The 19,294-nt window shown below is 57.8% G+C and overlaps 1 protein-coding gene across 2 annotated transcripts; it reads left to right on the forward strand.

Moving 5' to 3' along the window:
• Positions 1 to 1,158: 1,158 nt before the first annotated feature.
• On the forward strand, positions 1,159 to 15,354 carry HR (hair growth associated). 2 transcript variants are annotated; one of them, XM_008577100.1, is made up of 18 exons: positions 1,159 to 1,770; positions 2,524 to 3,313; positions 4,606 to 4,756; positions 4,845 to 5,032; positions 6,639 to 6,806; positions 7,509 to 7,598; positions 7,777 to 7,892; positions 8,829 to 8,910; positions 9,286 to 9,449; positions 9,676 to 9,865; positions 9,913 to 10,131; positions 10,334 to 10,403; positions 10,608 to 10,738; positions 10,878 to 10,997; positions 11,096 to 11,211; positions 13,087 to 13,251; positions 13,664 to 13,792; positions 13,994 to 15,354. In XM_008577100.1, the coding sequence occupies exons 1-18, from the start codon at positions 1,159 to 1,161 to the stop codon at positions 14,054 to 14,056; spliced, it is 3,564 nt and encodes a 1,187-aa protein (XP_008575322.1). In that variant the 3' UTR covers positions 14,057 to 15,354. The 2 variants fall into 2 exon arrangements, with proteins under 2 accessions (XP_008575322.1, XP_008575323.1); XM_008577101.1 differs by lacking the exon at positions 13,087 to 13,251.
• Positions 15,355 to 19,294: the final 3,940 nt, after the last annotated feature.

Consider the following 19,294-nt stretch of genomic DNA (forward strand, 5'->3'; position numbering starts at 1 on the left):
GGGGCGCGGAGCGGCGGCTCCGAAAACCCGGGCGCCTTCTACCACGGCTCACTCCCGGGGCTTCGTGGGGCAGGCCGAGGGGACCGCGCCAAGAGAGCGCTGCCGCTCTGGTGCCACCTGTCATCCCGGTCCCTTGCACGCACGTTCAATTTTCCCTCCCTTGCCTCTCTCTGGGGCCCAGCCCGCTATCCCCGCCTCCTTCCCTCCCCCCGCAGGGCTGCAGTTACCGGCGGTGGCGGTGGCCGGCCGCCCTGGCACTGCCGGCTGGGCTGAGGCAGATTGACCCACCCCAGCTGAAGCTTCCTAATCCCCCCCTCCTGTGCTGGCTCACTCCTTCACTTGGGGGCCAGGGCGGTTGTCCTGGGACTCTGCTTGAGAAGTCCCAGCAGTTGTCCTGGGACTCTGCTTGAGAAGCCAAGAAACTGTAGAGTACTGAGAAGAGGCAGACTCGGGGCTGCCCAGGTGTAGGGAGAGACGACAGCCGGCTGCCCTGGCTGGCAACCGTCCCCAGTGACTCCAGCCTGCCTGGCCTGCCTTGCTTACCCCTAGGAGCCTGGCTGGGGCTGGGGTGGCAAGCCGCACCCCCAAAACCACAGACTGCAGCATAGGAAGAATCCTCTGAGATCCAAGCCCCATTTTATATAAGGGCACACTGACGCCCAGACAAGTGACATGACTTGTCCAAGGTCATACAGCAGATGACTGAGTCAGGGCCAGGATCCAGCCTTCTTGTCTCCTCAGTTCAGGGCCTTCCACCGAGCTCACCTTTTGGAGGTGAGCTCCCTGCCCATCCCCATGGCTCATGACCAGGTTCCTGTCTTGGTGAGGCCAGAACATGTCATCCTAGAAATGGCAGTCTCTGGTGAGGGGCTGTGTGGCCCAGGTGGGCTGTCAAGTCCCATGAATTTGGGGGAAGGGGTAAGCTCCCCACACTGGAGCATCCCACCCAGGCAGGATTGTCCTGGCCCCATGTGGGGGAAGGCAGCATGGTGCCCAGCTGTGGGTTGGCACTTGCCTTACTGGTTTGAGCCACCTTGGTGCTGCCAGGGCGGTGCCCACTCTGTGCCAGCACTTGGGGCATGTGCCCAAGGAGCTCATGCTTTGGTGGTTATACTCCAGGGACCCCCTCTGGGAGAGCCCCATGAGGGCAGGAGAGTGATGGAGAGTACGCCCAGCTTCCTGAAGGAGACCCCAGCCTGGAAGAAGACAGCCCCTGAGAATGGCATCGTGGGACAGGAGCCGGATACTCCGCCTCGGGATGGGCTGCATCATGGGGCACTGTGCCTGGGAGAGCCTGCTCCCTTCTGGAGGGGTGTCCTGAGCACCCCGGACTCCTGGCTTCCCCCTGGCTTTCCCCAGGGCCCCAAGGACACACTTCCACTTGTGGAGGGTGAAGTCCCCCTTAATGGGGAGAGGAGGGCCAACTGGCTGGGCAGCAAAGAGGGACTCCGCTGGAAGGAGGCGATGCTTACCCACCCTCTGGCATTCTGCGGGCCGGCGTGCCCACCTCGCTATGGCCCCCTGATTCCTGAGCATAGTGGTGGCCATCCCAAGAGTGATCCTGTGGCCTTCCGACCTTTGCACTGCCCTTTCCTTCTGGAGACCAAGATCCTGGAGCGAGCTCCCTTCTGGGTGCCCACCTGCTTGCCACCCTACCTGGTGTCCAGCTTGCCCCCAGAGCGTCCATGTGACTGGCCCTTGACCCCGCACCCCTGGGTGTACTCCGGGGGCCAGCCCAAAGTGCCCTCTGCCTTCAGCTTAGGCAGCAAGGTGAGTGCTGGAGCAGAGAGGGTACTTGGGGCTCAGGCCATGCCAGGTAGCTCAGTGGTCCCCGAGCAGCCCTGCTGGGACAGCACAACTCTGCCATCCCATTCTGATGGAAAGATGAGACAGCACCCAGATCGAGGACCCTGTCAGCTCAGATCTGTCCCAGGCCCCAAAGTCAGCCCAGAGCAACCCCTCCTCTGAGCAACTCCATCTCCCTAGACCCCCCTGCCCTGAGGCCGCTACAGTGACTGACTCACCCATTGTCTGCCCACCTAGGACAAGGCCATGGGAACTCTGGCCTTGGGATGTGTCACCTTATTATGGGAGGGTATGGGAGGGCAGGCAAGGCCCCTGTATCAGGGAGTGGGATGTGCAGGCCACTCCATGGCCTGTGTCTAGGGCACCTCCCCAATGGGTTTCCCCCAGGCCAGGGATGAGATTTTAAAAACATTTAAAAACCAGCGTGGTACAGGGCACCACAACAATCCAAACAGATCCTGGATACCCTTTGGCCCTGCCAGGCATTAACCCTTTATTTGCTGGGTTGTGGGAAGTCCGAGAAACCCTGGGGGAGCATCTAGGGGTAGCCAGGACAGTGGGGGAGGCACTCTGGGGACCCAGAGCAGTGCCATTTATTAACTGCTATGTGAGTTCTTTAGTATTTTCCCAGCCCTCGATGGCAGTCAGTTCTGCCCATCCTTTTAAGCAACCAGAAACCAAACTCAGCACTAGCTTAATCCTTTCTCCTCTCTTTAGGGCTTTTACCACAAAGATCCGAGCATTCTCAGGCTGGGAAAGGAGCCCTTGGCAGTTGCGGAACCTGGATTGTTGGGCTTAGCCCCTGGTGGGCATCTGCAAAGAGCCGGGGAGACGGAACGCCCTTCACTCCACCAGAGGGATGGAGAGACAGGAGCTGGCAGGCAGCAGAATCTTTGCCCACTTCTCATGGGGCATCCAGATACTGTTTCCCGGGCCCCCTGGCCTGCTTGTCCCCCAGGCCTGGTTCATACTCTTGGCAACGTCTGGGCTGTACCGGGCAGTGGGAGCCTTGGGTACCAGCTGGGGCCACCAGCCACGCCAAGGTGCCCCTCTCCAGCACCTCCTACCACCCAGGGGGGCTGTTGCACATCTCACCCACCTGCTAGAGGTGGGGGTCTTGGCTCTTGTGGGAAGTGCCAGGAGGGCCTAGAGAGGGGTCCCAGTGGATCTGGTGAATCCAGTGAGGAAGCGAACAGGCCCTCTGGTCCCAGGGTCTGCGCCCCCAGCTACCATACTAAGCTGAAGAAGACGTGGCTCACGCGACACTCTGAGCAGTTTGGCTGTCCAAGCGGCTGCCCTGGGGACGAGGAGAACCCGGCTGCCCGGCTCCAGACCCTCAAGAGGGCAGGCAGCCCTGAGGTCCAGGGAGCAGTGGGCAGTCCAGCCCCAAAGCGCCCACCTGACCCTTTTCCAGGCACTGCAGGGCATGGGGCCAGGGCTTGGCAGGAGGTGCTGGACGCATCGATAGGGAGCAAGGCAGAGGCAGAACAGCATGGTGACCAGAGAGGTAAGGGGCAAGGTGGGCTGCAGGGCCCTGCTGGGGAGGGGTGGCCAGGTCTGGGGCTTTGCAGGGGGCTGGGATCCATAGGCCCTTTATGAGTGGATCATGCCCAGTTGTCAGGTTTCCCACCTGGATGGTGATGGCTCTCTGAGAGTTCCTCAGCATCTACAGGCCAGAGCCTTCCAGCAAGTGGCTTCTCTGTCTCCTCCCAAGCCATGGTGTGTTGGTGGCAGTATAATGACATGTTTCAGAGCATGGGCTCTGGAGTCAGAGTGCCTGGTTCCTGACTTGGTGATTGGTAGCTGTGTGACCTTGGGTGAGTCACTTCATCTCTCTGGGCCTCAGTTTCTTCATCTATAAAATGGGGATAAAGATGGCACCTATCTTATGAAGACTGCTGCAGCAATTAAATCCTATAATAATTCACAGCAGGGCTCTGAAGAATTGCTGGCACTTAGTAAACACTCAGTAAATATTTACTGCTATGATTATTTATGCCACAAATCCCCGCTTGAGGATCCCCTTTCCTGAAGGACCCCTTGTCCTGCCTCAGGAACGGCTGCTCTCTTGGCCGGCTGGATCGTGGAGACACAGTTTGGACTCTGCCAATGTTAGGCCTTTGGGCACATCCTGGATGCCTCTGCCACACTGTGCCCTTCACGGAGGGTTCCGGCACTACTAGCCCCAGCCTCAGTTCTTCAGGATCACCTCAGTTTCTCAGCCTCCTGGATCAGAAGTCTCTCCGCAGCCTTGCCAAAACACCCCTGCACCTGGCACGGGTCTGTCTGCGCCCTCCCAGGAGTCTGCCTGGGCTGGAAAGTTGTCAGCCCCCTCGCCTTCTTGGGTTACTGCACCTGTGGCCTGTGCTGAAACTCTCCGGCCTTCTCACCTTCCGGTGCCCTCCGTCCACGTTGGGATTGCCTCCTCATGTTGTCACGCAGCCAGCAATATCACTAAGCCCTCAGTGGAGCTATCCAAGTCTATCCACAGTGCAGTGGATCCTGCACTGTGTCAGGACGATTGCCCTAGCTGCCTGCAGCCTTGGGCCCAGCACACCGGACAGCCCCTTCCTTCGGCCTGTCAGTCCATGTCAGTGCATTCTCAGGCTCCTTGCTCAGCCTCGTGTGTGAACCTTCTAGCTGCCTGATCTACTCTTGCTAGTTCTGAATTAGGCCTCATAGCCTGGGGCGAGGGCTGGTCCGGCTCCATGTGTGGACGGGGTAGGCATTAAGGCAGGGGCTGGAGTTTGCATGAGCCCAGGAAATCGCGGCTTCTGACCAGCTGCACTGTCCCCTCAGGACCCGGAGATGGCAGGGCCAGCCTCCAGGACCCAGGGCTTCAGGACAGGTCTCGCCCGGCTGTCCCAGCAGCCATCGCTCAGTGCCAAAGCTGTGCCCATGCAGCTGGAGAGGTGGGAGGGCTGGCCTGCCACTCCCAGCAAGTGCGGAGGTGAGTTGTTGCCCCTGGATGCCCCTGGATGTCCCCAGCCTCCTCCCCCTCGGGGCTCTGTCCTTACCTTCCTCTGCCCTATCTCCAGATTGCCTCTGGGAGGGGAGCAGCAGCAGGAGGAAGACTTGGCCACTGGCTCCGAGGAGAGGGGAGGGTCTGGCCCGGAGGCTCGGCTCAGCGTGGGCCTCGCCAAACATCTGCTAAGTGGTTTGGGAGACCGACTATGCCGCCTGCTGCGCAGGGAGCGGGAGGCCCTGGCCTGGGCACAACGGGAAGGTAAGCAAAGCTTGGGGGCTTGTGTGGGGCCTGCAGAGTGTGGGGCCCCCCAGCTGTCCCTTCCCCAATCCCCATAGACACTGCCAGTTCCATTCCTAGGCCTGCCACAACCTCAGAAGAGTGCCTGCCCTACTTTGCCCTTATTCCTGACTTAGGCCTAGTCAATGCTGAAGCTTCTGGCCTGGGTGGGGGATGTTGGGAAGGTGTCAAATCTGGTCCAGCCCAGTTCTGGGAGCTGGACGGCTTGTTGGGAAAACAGGACCGAGTGCCAAGCATCTGCTAGAGCTCTGGGAGGTAGGAGGGGGCTCTTGAGGGGTTGAGGGTCGGGAAAGGCTTCCTGGGGTGGTGAGGCTCACGTGTGGCTTGTTGGGAAAACAGGACCGAGTGCCAAGCATCTGCTAGAGCTCTGGGAGGTGGGAGGGGGCTCTTGAGGGGTTGAGGGTCGGGAAAGGCTTCCTGGGGTGGTGAGGCTCACGTGCCTATGAGACTGGCAGGGTGTGGGCTGGCGGCAGAGACTGGTGGGCATCCAGCTGGTTCCTCTGGCTCCAGGCTCCCCCTGCCCCCCGGCCACCAGCAGCCCTTCACAGCACCACGAGGGTGGTCCTTGTAAATACAACCCCCTGGGTCTGTCTGTCCCTCCCTGAGTGGAGCTCACTGGTGGTTCCCTGGTGCTCCAGAAAGGCCAGCCCCCTTGGCTCCCAGTGTGGGCTCCTGCCACTCCCAGCCCAGATTCCCGGCACACACGCCCCCAACCTTCCTTCCCGGTCTCCAGCACTCGTCCATCCCCTGGGGTCTTGGCACTGGCTGTTCCCTGTTTGGAGTTTGGAATGCTCTGCTCCTCCCTTCCACCTGGTGAATGAAAACTTACTCATCCTTTAGGGCCTATTGGGAAGCTCCCCACTGTCTGTCCCCACCCTCACCTTTCCATGCACTGTCATCCTCTGGCACCTGCCTTGGGGTGCCATAGTCATTGCTGCGTTCATGGGTCCATCTCCCCATTAGCAGTGTCAGCACTGGCAGGGCGAGGGCCGCGTTCTGACCAGCTCTGAGTCTTGTGCACCCCACATGGGACATGACAAGGTGTTTGTTGAGTGTGTGCTCAGTGGCTCCTTTTCCACCCACCGGTGATGGCTTAGTCTGACACTTTGCTCTTAGAAACTCCACTCCTTTGAGTAGAGGAAGGGGCGGCCCTTAAAGGTTTCCTCTTGTAATACACAGTGTCCACCAGGAAAGGCCACCTGAACATGGTTACAATATGTTTCCATTTCTGGTAACACGGAGGGCTCCGGAGGAAGGCAGGTGGATGAAGGAAGGTGTTGGAAGTGGCTTGGATTAGCCTTCAGGGTGGCGGGGAAATCCCTGGGACGGGGCTGGGGAAGCTGAGCCTCCACTGTTCCTGAGAAGTGTTTGCTGGAGAGAAGGGTTTCTGTGGGCAGGTTCTTGACAGGGGTGTTGAATAAGTAGTGGTGACTCCCTCCCTTGATGGCCCTTCCATAGAAACTGCTCCTTGCTTCTCCCCCACCCCTGCCTGGAGACTTCCCACATCAGGTCCCCCAAAGGGGCTCATGGCCTTCAGCCCTATGACCCTGTTCTCTCCTGTGGTCAGCGGGCCAGGGGCCAGCTGTGACAGAGGACAACCCAGGCATTCCACGCTGCTGTAGCCGTTGTCACCACGGACTCTTCAACACCCACTGGAGATGCCCCCACTGCAGCCACCGGCTGTGTGTGGCCTGTGGTCGCATGGCTGGCGCTGGGAGGACCAGGGAAAAGGCAGGTAGGAGAGGAGGGGGGTGGCGAGGGGTAGGAGGGCAGGGGTGGGGGCCTCGGTAGGATGGCTCTGAGGCCAGTCCTTGGCTGCCTGTCCCCAGAAACCTTCCCACTCCCTGTCCAGCCCTGGCCTTGGCCCTGCTCAATGCCCCTTAGAGCAGACTGTTCCCTCTCCCCAGACCAGAGAGCCACGCTTGTGTCCCTGCCCATCCTTAAGAAGTCGAGTGCCTACTCTATGCCTCCCACTTTGCTCAGCCTGCATCTTTTTAAACTTGTTGTTCCACTGTGAAGTGGGTATTACTGCCTCTGTTTCCCAGATAGGAAAAACTCAGAGAGGTTAAGTGACTTGCCCAAGGTCACACAGCTAGTAAGTGTTGCGGCCAGTATTTAGACTCAGGTCTTCTGATTCCATCCTATTCTTTTCATGGTTCTCAGCTTTCTCCCACTTAGATCAACTGAGCCACCTGAGGGCTTGAAATTTCCTGGTGTTCCAATAGACATGGCCAAAAAGAGTTCCAGGGTTAGATTAGTTTTGGAACATTCTCTTCTTACTTGACTACCTTGGGGTCTTGCAAAACATCTCAGAATAGTAAAAAGCCTGTGCATTCTGCAAGCCAAGAGTGCTATGTCACCGTGTAACCCAAGTTCCCCAGAAAGCACACATTTTACTGATTTCTGGACCTGCAGCTTCTCCCTTCCCACCCCACAGGCTCTCAGGAGCAGTCTACAGAGGAGTGTACCCAGGAGGCTGGGCACACTGCCTTCTCCCTGATACTGATCCAGTGTGTCTCCAGCCAGGGTGAGCCATCTCAGAGGGGTGGGGCATGCGAGGGTGGGTCCTGAGGGAGACCAGCTTCCTGTCTGGTTGTCACTCACCCTGACGCCACGCCCTCCTTGCTGGCAAAGCCAGGATGCTCACGGGCTGCCTGCTGGTCTGCATCACCACCAAACTCCATCTCTCCTCTCCACGTCCCCAGCTTTGGCAGAACTGAGCACAGCAATGCACCAGGTCTGGGTCAAGTTTGACATCCGGGGGCACTGCCCCTGCCAAGCTGATGCCCGGGTGTGGGCTCCCGGGGATGGGAGCCAGCAGGTAAGCACCAGGGCATGGCACCGGTGACAGAGAACTAGCTGGTGGGGCCCAGGATTGGACAGTGTGCCAGCAAATGCCTGACCTTTGTGAGGTTTGACCCTCTTCTTTTGATGGGGATGAAGAGGGACATAGGAGCTGGTGAAATCAGGCAACGTGCCACGTTCCCCTGGGGGGGATCAGGACCCCTCCCCCATCCTTTGAAAGTCCTTGATCCCTGCTACCCAGAGTCCTAGGCCACTATGCATCTTCTTTTTTTGTGGGGGAAGGGTCAGCTGGCCTGTACTGGGATCTGAACCGTTGACTTTGGTGTTATAACACCGTGCTCTAACCAGCTGAGCTCACCAGCCAGCCCACCGGGCATCCTCTAGCTCAGCACTTGTCATGTCATGCTGGAGCTTGTTGTTGGTCTGGTGGCTGTGTCCCCAGACCTGGGCTCCTTCCAGTGGAGATTGGCCCCCCTTCTCAGTATTCCCGGCACCCAACACATAGCATATGCTCCATATGCATTTTGCGCAGTTTTGGGGAAGTTTGTGTTTTTATTGGAAAAGTCATACATTCAAGAAATAGTTCATTGAATGCACTTTGTGTACCAGACACTGTGCTACATACCTGTGGCAGAAAATTTGGAAGATATAGACAAATATAAGGAAGAAAACGACAGCGGCCTTCGATGCCACCATCAACATTTTGACACATTTCTTTCCAGTCATTTGTCTGTTTATCCACGACTGCTGTAGCGTACTTCCGGCCATATCCTAGGCAGAGCCCGTGATGACTTTTTCCCACTGAACGTTCTCTCCTATAACATTTGGCTCCTGTGAACACACTTTTGGGACTTGCAAGAGACCATTGTTAGCCCTTGTGGGTTGAGTTGAGTTGTGTCTGCCATTTTTTAAATTTCTGGTTGGATTGGGGGGTGGTGGATGGGTTTAACAGAAGGAGGCGACAGAGAAAACTCCCCCAACTCCACAACCTTCCTGTAATGGGGACACCACCAGGACCAAGGACATCAAAGAGGGTGAGCAGCTCCTCTTGCCCCTCGACTGTGCAGGAGGGAGGCTGGGCCAGAGTTTGAGGCAGGAGGGGGCAATGGAAGTCTCCAGAAACAGCTAGGAATTGCTTCAGCAACCCCCCATCCCCGCCCCCACCCAGTAATCTCCATCATTGCTCTCCAGACAGCCTCCTAACCCCGTCTCCAGCCAGACCCCCGTTCTGAGCTCCTCCTTTTTAGAGGTTCTGGAGCTGCCTTCGGGAAAGGGGGTGGTGGGGTGTGAGGGTTTGAGCAGAGAGTAGCCATGGCCTGGAGGTGAGGGCAGAGCGTTGTGGGCAAGAAGCCTGGACAGAAAGGTGAGGGGCAAGACCTGAAGCCCCTCACCACTTTCCTCCCTGACAGAGACTCCGGACTCCACCGAGACCCCAGCAGAGGATCGTGCCAGCCGAGGGCCCTTGCCCTGCCCCTCTCTCTGCGAACTGCTGGCCTCTACTGCTGTCAAACTCTGCTTGGGGCATGAGCGGATACACATGGCCTTTGCCCCCGTCACTCCAGCCCTGCCCAGCGTGAGCAAGGGCTCAGAGGGAGGGCTGGGAACCAGGGGGCCGGAGGCTGGGCTGGCCCTCCCTGCACGGTCGGGCGGGTCCTGAGCCCTCTGCCCCAGCCCTGCCCAGCGTGAGCAAGGGCTCAGAGGGAGGGCTGGGAACCGGGGGGCCGGAGGCTGGGCTGGCCCTCCCTGCACGGTCGGGCGGGTCCTGAGCCCTCTGCCCCTCCATCCCTCCTTCCCCACAGGATGACCGCATCACCAACATCCTGGACAGCATCATCGCTCAGGTTGTGGAACGGAAGATCCAGGAGAAAGCCCTGGGGCCGGGGCTTCGGACTGGGCCGGGCCTGCGCAAGGGCCTGGGCCTACCCCTCTCGCCAGTGCGGGCCCGGCTGCCTCTCCCCGGGGCCCAGGCAGTCTTGGTCGCTCAGAGGAGCAGCAGGGCTTGGTCCCCACTCTGTCCCAGCACCCCTACAATACAGCCCAGCCTGACCATGGCGGGCACCTTGTGACCTCCTTTCTTTCCCCACTACAGCCTGTGTTGGTGTCAGGGATTCAGAGGACACTACGAGGCAGCCTGTGGGGAACAGAAGCCCTTGGGGCTCTCGGAGGCCAGGTGCACGCGCTGACCCCCCTGGGGCCTCCCCAGCCCACAAGCCTGGGCAGCACCACCTTCTGGGAGGGATTCTCCCACCCTGAGAGTAAGTAGCCTGATGTGGGGTAGAGGGCTCTGGGAACCTGAGCCCTCGGGACCGGGTGGCAGCGGAATCCCAGAATGCCTCGGGGATGGCTGGAGGCAGGGCCCAGGCAGAAACTGGACTCGTATTGCTGACCCCAGGGCAGGGGCTTCTGGGCCAAGGAAGTTCCTCCCAGGGACAATAACCATTCTGTGTCTTCTCCTAGTTCGCCCAAAGTCAGACGAGGGCTCTGTCCTCCTGCTGCACCGAGCTCTGGGGGATGAGGACACCAGCAGGTGCGGACGGTGCCAAGGGCCAGCCCTACCTCTTTGTCCATCCCTTCCCTCCCCCTTCCCCCCCAGTCCCACCCTGTGACCCTCAGTGTCCTCATGCCTGTCCTCTGGAAGTTATTCCAGCAGTGGGGCATGGGGCTTTGATGGGGTCTCTTGTGCCTGGGTTGGACCTGTGTATGTGACCCTCTTGGCCCCCTCCCCGCACAGGGTGGAGAACCTGGCTGCCAGCCTGCCACTCCCAGAGTACTGCGCCCACCATGGCAAACTCAACCTGGCTTCCTACCTCCCCCAGGGCCCTGTCCTGCGTCCACTGGAGCCCCAGCTCTGGGCAGCCTATGGTGAGTGTCTCTCCACTCCTGCCTACTCCCTACCCTGTACCTGTCACCTCGGGGCACATGTGCATCTGTGACAAGGTCCTGGGGCCTGAAGCACTTGTCTTATTCCACTTTCAACTGTCCTTTCTCCACCTCCATGCAGGTGTGAGCCCACACCGTGGACAACTGGGGACCAAGAACCTGTGTGTGGAGGTGACAGACTCGGTCAGCATCCTGGTGCATGCGGAGGCACCGCTGCCTGGCTGGCACCGGGCACAGAAAGGTGGGTCCTCAGCTGGAGACAGGAGAGGGGAGAGCTTACAGAGGCAGCTGTCTGTCTGTGCCCGCCCTGGGCCTGCCTGAGTGGCCTTTCTCCCTCAGACTTCCTTTCAGGCCTGGATGGGGAGGGGCTCTGGTCTCCAGGCAGCCAGGTCAGCGCCGTGTGGCACGTGTTCCGGGCCCAGGACGCACAGCGCATTCGCCGCTTTCTCCAGATGGTGAGTTGGGAGCCGGGAACCCTCCCCCGGCCCAGCCCGGCTGCTTGTCCTGTCTGCCCAGGGCCCGTCTGAGTGCGCGCTCAACGCGAGCTACTCCCCACCTGCTCCCTCACTCATGCACACAGATCCAGAGAAGGCAGGCTGGGCCCTGGAGTTCTATGCTGGGGCCCCTGGGAAGAGCAGCAGCTTGTGGCAGGAGAGTCTGAACCTGACGATCAATGACAGCCACAGCTGCCCCGGCTGCCCATCGTGCTAAGGGCCTAAGGTGCCCCGGCCTTAGGTGCCCCGTGGGGCTGGGGCTGCTACTTCGCCATATTGCAGATGAGGAAACAGAGCTCAGTGGTAGAGCTGGGCTCTGAGCTTGTATCTGTCCTGATCCCAGGTCACTTCTTCTGGGGGCAGGCAGCCTCCCCTCCCTGGGCTCTGGGTGGGGGCCAGCAGAGGGCCAACGGGAGCCCTTTGGAGTCGCCCTGCTGCTCCCTTTCCATATCCACATCTGATGAGGACAGGCTTCCTGGAGGACGTGCTCTTGGTGGTGCTGGCAAGTTAGGGAGCCGAGGGAGGTGGCAGGTGGAGGGAGAGACTGGGCCAGGTGGGGGGGGTGCTGAGGCAGGAAGCTCTAGAGGAGCAGGGGAGACAGCAGCCAAGGTTAAAGTTAGGGCAGGCCCAGTGGTTGCAACGTGCAGCTGAGCCCTGATTGTCTTGGGGAGAAGGCTCCACCAAGTGCCACCCGCTGCTAAGGCAGACACACACAGACATGCAGAGGCCATCGTGGTGTCCACCCCCATCCGCCTGCCAACATGCACACACATCTGTAGATGCACATGCGGATGCGGGGACAGCAGAAGGCAGGACAGAAACACGCTTTTGTAAACAGATGGCCTTGTCTGGGTGTGGCAGGCCGTGGGCAGTCCCGTATGGCCCAACCCGATGGATGATTCATGGGGAAGGCCTGAGGGGCATAGTCTCACTGGGTGGCCTGGGAAACTCTGCTCTAGCTCCAGGATGGACTTGAACTTCCAGGGGCAAAGGAATCTCGGCACTTGGCTGGGGCTCCCCTAGCGTCCAACCTGGTTCACCAGCCTTCCCCTCCCGCCATGGCTCAGTCTTGTAGCCCTAAGCTCAGGCCAATGGCTGAGGTCCTAGCTGAAGGGGGTTGATGTAGCTGGTGGCCAGTTGGAGCATGATGCTGGCGTTCACCTCTGCAGGTGTTCCCTGGGCACCTCCTCCTCTGGCCTCCACGAGTCCCTGCCTGCCCAAGGAGCTCCTGCTCTGGTTGGGCTGATGAAGGCCCCCATGGCTGTGCCTGCTCAGAGGCCTCAGCCTGGACAGGCAATCCTGTTCCCGCCTTGGGAAGCAGAACTTCTCTGTGGCCTTGCCTTTTCTGGATCCAGGATCTTAGAAGAATCGAGGAAAGCTTTGGATTGTCTCCCCAGGGACATACAATTACCTGCTCACCCACAATTTAGCATACAGTTCAGGCCATTTACAAGACTCCAGATTGAGAACTTCTGGTGTAGGTGGTTTATGACTTGGGGTTATGCAGTACATCTTGGGATTTAGAGAAAGGGGTACCATTGAGAGAGGGGGCAGAGGGGCTGGGGCCAGGGCCTCAGAGGCTACTAAAGTCTTCCAGTCCTGGGAAAAGCAGGGTTCCAGACCCCCAGATTTAGAGCCCTTAATCCTTTCCTCTATGGGCTTTCCAGCCAAATGTTCTGCCGACCTCAGTTGACCCAGCCCCTCACCAGCCCTGTGTCCTCCCCTGCCCGCCCCTTAAGAATCGACCACTTCAGCTCTTGTCTGCACCCCTGGCCTCTGGGACGTCCATGCCCTGTCCTCTCCCCACCTGCCTCATTTCCCCTTTTCTTCTTTGAGGTGTGCCCGGCTGGTGCAGGCACCCTGGAGCCTGGCACCCCGGGAAGCTGCTATCTGGACTCAGGGCTGCGGCGGCGTCTGCGGGAGGAGTGGGGCGTGAGCTGCTGGACCCTGCTGCAGGCCCCCGGAGAGGCTGTACTGGTGCCTGCAGGGGCGCCCCACCAGGTGCTTCCCCAGTGTGTGGGGGCTGTGTGAAGATCAGAATGTCAGTCACAGACATTCTCTCAATACCTTGAGAGCTAGGCAGGGCAGGAAGCCAGGCCCTGTTAGAGGGAAGAGGAGACTGAGCGGTCTTGAAGTCATCAGGCCCAGCTGAGACTTGCCCCAGAGATCCGGGTCTAGTCCTGGCCTCCTCTGCATGTGAACATGGAGGGACTTGGTGTCCTCTCTGGAATTCCTCTGGTCAGTCTTGGCCACGCCCTTTGGGGTATCTGGTGCCATATTCGGGGCCTCTGCTCTCCGAGAGCTGGGCTAGGCAGCCATTAGAGGAAGTAGACCTCAGGGACCAGAAGGACAGGGGAGGAGGTGTGATCTTGAGCCTCTTTTGACCCTCCTGACCACGTCCTCCCGGATGCAGGTGCAGGGCCTGGTAAGCACAGTCAGCGTCACTCAGCACTTCCTATCCCCCGAGACCTCTGCCCTCTCTGCTCAGCTCTGCCACCAGGGGCCCAGCCTGCCCCCTGACCACCACCTGCTTTATGCCCAGGTGAGTATGACACTGGCCAGCAGGTTGGGCGTGCTGCCCAAGTCCCTTTCTGGCACAGCTTGGTGGACACAGCAGATACAGCCAGTGCTGAGCAGGCAGCCAGTCTGCACAGAGGAAGGCTGTTCTTGTCTTGAGTGGGGTGGGGGTCTGGCGGGTCCAGGAATGGGACTGAAAATTCTTTGTCTTTTCTCTTTTTCCTAGATGGACTGGGCTGTGTTCCAAGCAGTGAAGGCAGCAGTGGGGACGTTACAGGAGGTTAAATAGGGGAAACCCAGGTGTCTGGGATAGGGGTGGAGGGCAGGTGCTCAGCCCAGGCAGAGCTTCAGCAGGGAATGACGCTGGGGAACTTGGGGACTTTTGATCAATCCCACAAGCACCACTCTGGGCACAAGTAGGGGACCCCATTACTTGCCCCTGCCCTGGGCCCTAAAGCCAATAACCACAGTGCTACCAAAGCTCACACCTGCCTTTTGCAGGCTGGCACCTGCTCCACCCCTGTGCCCCTCTGCATGGTACCAAGCCCACATTGGGGGTGACTGACTCCCTCCAGCCCCCACCCCCCAACCCAGGAGACAAATAGCCCTTCCTTGGGGGACCCTGGGAATGATTCTGGCTTAAGCAACACCTCTTCCTCTACGGTCCCACCTGTGCCCCAAGCTCTGCTTATACCACCTGCATCCTCACCGGGCCCCTGGGCAACCCTTCACACTGCAGGCACGCTGGACAAGGGGCCATGGAAGTTCTGCTCTCCTGCAGGAAGAGCTGTGAAGCGTGGGGAGGGGATGGCATCAGGGACTGCCAGGCTTGGCTGGAGGGAAGGCACGGGTGATGCCACCCTGCTCCTGCCCCCTCCTCCCCACTCCCTCCTTTGTGATTTCCATTAAAGTCTGTTGTTTTGTGACTGCTGCCAATGTGGTGGCCTTGCTCCTGCAGGCCACATGGTCTGGGGAGGGAGGAGAGACACAGAAATCTGCTCTGTAGCAGAGGCAAATGAAGCAGGGCAGGCAGGCTCGGACCAGGCGACAGGGAGCTCAAACATCACTGCCTGTTCTTCTGCTGGGGGCCTGGGTCTCTGCCTCCCACCGGGGAGCAGAGGGAGCCTGCAGCCCCCAAAGATGCTCAGCATCTACGACAGCAGGAAGGCAGCATCCTGGGCATGGCAGGGAGGTGGCCTCCCCATGTGGCACGCACCTAGAGATTCTGGAGCCCCACCCCTCCCAGCAAACTCCAGGCTGCCTCATCTGTCTTGCCTGCCCTGACCTGGAAATCCAGGAGTGTGGCACAGGAGAGCCCTTGCCCAGTCCGTCTGCCCTTGGTGTCCAGGGCCAGCCCCAGGCCCAGCCACTTGCTGGGGACTGAGCTTCACTGCCTCAGACAGCTGACCCCTTGTCCTCCCCGCCCCGTCCCCACGGCACTTCTGGTGTGGCTCTGCCCCGGACCCCTTCCTTTGTGTATCTCAGCCCTCAACTGCGCCAACTGTTGTCATACCTAATTGTTCTGCTGTGGTTCGGAGAATGTTTTTTTTTTTAATTAAATAAAGTTTTTTTTTATTATAAAGGTAATATACTTTCAGAACATTCAGAAAATAAGAAAGTCACTTACAAGCCCATCTCTACTCAGCCCCAACCCAACCACTATTAGTATTTTGGTGTATTTCCTTCTAGTCCTTTCTCCAAGGATTTGTTGTGCTCGTGGTCGGATTGGCGTGTTTGGGACTTGGTTTCTTTCTTTTAACACTGTATTGTCATCACTGTCTATGTTGCTACCTAACCTTCGTTTTATTTTTTTATTTTTTTTTATTTTTTTTTATTTTTTATTTATTTTTTTTTTTTATTTTGTCAATATACACTGTATATGATTATTACGCTACCTAACCTTCGTTTTAAATGGCTGCTTATATTCCATTAAGAGGCTTTGCCATGATTTACATAACCATCCTTCATTTTAAAAGATTTTTTTTTAGGTTTCTTCATTGTTTGGAGAGCTCAGTTTTTTTCACTTTTGCATGAGATTTAGAAAAGAAAAAAAAGAAAAAAAATTAGAGAACTCCTATATTTTACTGTGTTACCGTTTTCATTTAATTTACCTCATTTAATCCTTTCTACTTAAATGATCTCACATAATCCCTTATTTGCTATTTTGATGTAGATAGATTTACTTCCCCTTTACAGAAGCAGCATCAGGCAGGTGGGGGTTAATTACCCAAGGTCACACAGCAAATTAGTGGCAGGACTGGGATTTGAACCAAGTGTTCTGATTCAAGCCACCTCATTCACGTTCTAGTCTCAGCTCTTAATGGAGTTTAAAGATGGCTTGTCCTCCTCCTTCCAATGTATGCACTTTATAGCTGATAATGTTCCAAGTAGCACTGAATGACCTATTTCTACTATATTTTGCCTTCTATAGCTGTGTCCTGATGTCACCTTAGAACCCAAATACAGGGTCCTTCCTGTGGGAAGAGGATGCTCTGAACTTTGCCCATTAGAGGTAGGGATGGCCCAGTCACTGGGCCTCTCCCATCCTCATAAGACCTCATCTCCTCTCTGTGCCCACCACCCCTTCCCATGGTGGGTCACGGCGCCCTTGAGGACATATTTGGTCTGATTCTTTGTAAACAGCAGGTGGGTCCATGTTATTTGTTTCAGGACTGGATTTGGGAATGAAGACAGTCCAGGTAGCAACTGATTCTGAGTCTCAGCTTGGGGAGCTCGGTGGTGCCATTCCTCATGGGGGCCCCCGGGTCTCTGCTTCTCCCAGGGTCTTCTTCTGCCTCCAGCCCCTCTGTCTGGCCCAGATATCGCAGATGCACAACCCACAGAGCTGGACGTGAGCCCGGGGTGTGTGCGTCTGATGATTTCTTTCCCTGTTTTCTGATAAAATTCCCAGACTTTTTGTTTTGAAATCATTTTAGATGTCCAGCTGAGTCACAAAGACTGCACAGAAAGTTCCCAATTATCCACTCAGCTATCCAACCAGCTTCCCCGAATGTGAGCATCTCACGTAACCACGGTACCTTTATCAAAACTAAGAAATTCACACAGATGTAGCCCTATTAAAGAAGCAACAGGCTTCATTGGGATTTCACCAGTTTTTTCTTTTTCTGTTCAGGATCCGACAGTGCCCATATTTGACAGATGGCCTAGGGGGTAAATGCAGCCTCCCCAGGGCTACTCTGGGTGCTAGTGGCAGAGCCCCGCCTGCAGCCCGACCTCCTCTTCCCTCTGCAGCTGGGCCTACGTCGTCCTCCTCACCCTTTCTGCTTTGTCAAGAGACAGGGTCTGCTGCTGTGTAAATGACTCTGGCATCACAGACACCCTTGCCCCCATGCTTGCCCGTCCTGGTCCCCGAGGCTGCCCACCCCAGGCCTTCCCACCCACATGCTCACACGCACATGCCCTGACATGGTTGGCCCAGGCCCCTCCCGTCCCCCCACCAGCTGTGTCCTTCCATCTCTGGGAGTGGATGACACAGGTCAGACTTCAGGGAGGCCTTGGTGGTGTCTGCCTCAGCCTCCCTCCCTCCCTCGGTATCCACCTCTGTCTTAGGGTCCCTCTGCTGTGCTCTTCCTCCATGGCCTTGACAAAGAAAGTCGACCTCTGTCATCTCCCGGCACTCACTCTGGGAAGGGCTAGGCACACCCCCTCGAGAGCTCTTGCAATGAGTCTCCTTCGGTTTACAAGGGGCTTTTTGGTGTTCGGTCGCCTCACTTACACCATGAAGCAACACCCAGGGGTGATGGGGCCCACTCAGCTGCAGAGGAGCACTCTCCCACCAGGACAGACACGGGGAGCCGCGGGGGGTCACCGTCTGCGTTCTTCCAGGCAGTTAGGCTTCTGCTGTTTACCTTAGGCTGCCTCTGAAGCTCTCAGAGCCCTGCCCAGACATGACCTCACTCTGTCTCAAATCATCCCCGGGAGGCAGAGAGGCGTCAGGGAGCAGACCTTGACGCTGCCCCCACTTCACAGATGGGAAAACTGAGGGAATAAACACACACACACACACACACACACACACACACACAGAGACAGCGCAAATACAGTTGACAAGTTGCTCTACAGTCCTGGGGTCCTGATACTCAGCGCCATGAGATAAACACACACACACACACACACACACAGAGCGCAAATACAGTTGACAAGTTGCTCTACAGTCCTGGGGTCCTGATACTCAGCGCCATGAGTTCAGCTGTTTGGGAGGTGGGAAATCTTGGAAAGGGCCTCAAAAAATCACGGGCCCACAGGTCTAACACAGGGCCCTACCTCGAGGGAATGTGCAGTCAGTATTAGTATGTGAGAGGGGCCGGGGAGGCCTATCTGGCGTGGCTGGAATTAGTCTCGTTCTAAGGCAGCCCTATAGGCACATTCATGGGGTTGGTGGGCTGCCTGGTGACGATGCCCAGCGCTGGGCAGTCCACACAGCTCCTCCCAGATTCCCAACAACCTTGTAAAAGGAGAGTTGTTATGACCCTACTCCACAGATGAGGAAACTGAGGCCCACGCTTACCCAGGCACACAGAGCAAGCCAGCCAGCAGTGGCCAGACGTCTGGCTCTAAGTCCAGTGTTTTGTCCATACTATCAAGCCACTGCGCCCCCGACAGGGAGGCACACAAAACCCACAGGAGGGTACAGGAGAGGCGACCTCCCGGGGGTGAGATTCCTTGCTTGCTTGGCAGATTCCTCCAGCTGGCCCTGCCTTTCTGTCCTGAGAGGTTAAAGGAAGCTCCAAGGAGGAAAGGTCAGCTGGAAGAAAAGCAAGAGGTCGCCAAAACAGCGCACCCCAATCTCCAGGCCCAGGCCCTGCAGCTGGGTTGGAGGGCTGATGGAAGACGAAGGAGCGGCTCGCCCCTGTCCTGCACGGGCTCACCGTCTGCAGGAAAAGGGCCTTGAAAGTGAATGGGAAATGCAGTGGCCAGGTGGACACTGATGAGGCCTGAGCTGGCCCATCCCAGGCTCTCTTGTCCCCAACCCCCTCCTCCCACCCCCAGCCATGCTCCACCGTGACCATCCCAGCCCTGCCCTGCTCTCCTCTTCCCGCCCAAACCAATCACTCAGCACTCAGCCCATAACCCTCAGTTGACTTTGCATTATATGTCTATGTCCATTTCTCCAACTATATCAGCATCTCCTCCAAGGCAGGGGTTTAATGTCCTCTCGGCTACGTGACATTTAGAACATTTTAGTGAAATAGCTGGAAAGTTATTTGAAAAGTGTACATCTCCGGCAATGGAGGAGTATGTTTATGACAAAAGCTGGACAGTGGGTTCAAGCGGCAGCCCCAGGCTTCCGTGACGTCATCGGGCTTCTGACGTCACCGTCGTTGGCCACAGTGGCACAAAGCGCCCTGCGGGCAGGATGACGTCACCGTCGGAGCCGGTGCGGACAAGTGCGCGCTGGGGAAATCAGCGAGGTTGGCGGACGACGGGGAGATGGGGCGACGGGGACATGGGGGTGGGGGGCGCGGGGCGCCTCCGACTGCTGGCCCCGCCCCCTACTGCTGGCCCC

This window comes from Galeopterus variegatus, unplaced genomic scaffold, assembly GCF_000696425.1.
Source record: "Galeopterus variegatus unplaced genomic scaffold, G_variegatus-3.0.2 Scaffold1451, whole genome shotgun sequence".
Classification (NCBI taxonomy): domain Eukaryota; kingdom Metazoa; phylum Chordata; class Mammalia; order Dermoptera; family Cynocephalidae; genus Galeopterus; species Galeopterus variegatus.

Bases quoted from the DNA above. Each gene is read 5' to 3' on its own strand.
- HR (XM_008577100.1), top strand. From the start codon at position 1,159: ATGGAGAGTACGCCCAGCTTCCTGAAGGAGACCCCAGCCTGGAAGAAG. The intron at 6,807-7,508 runs GTAGGAGAGGAG...CCCACCCCACAG, and splicing joins GAGGACCAGGGAAAAGGCAG to GCTCTCAGGAGCAGTCTACA. The intron at 10,998-11,095 runs GTGGGTCCTCAG...TTTCTCCCTCAG, and splicing joins CTGGCACCGGGCACAGAAAG to ACTTCCTTTCAGGCCTGGAT.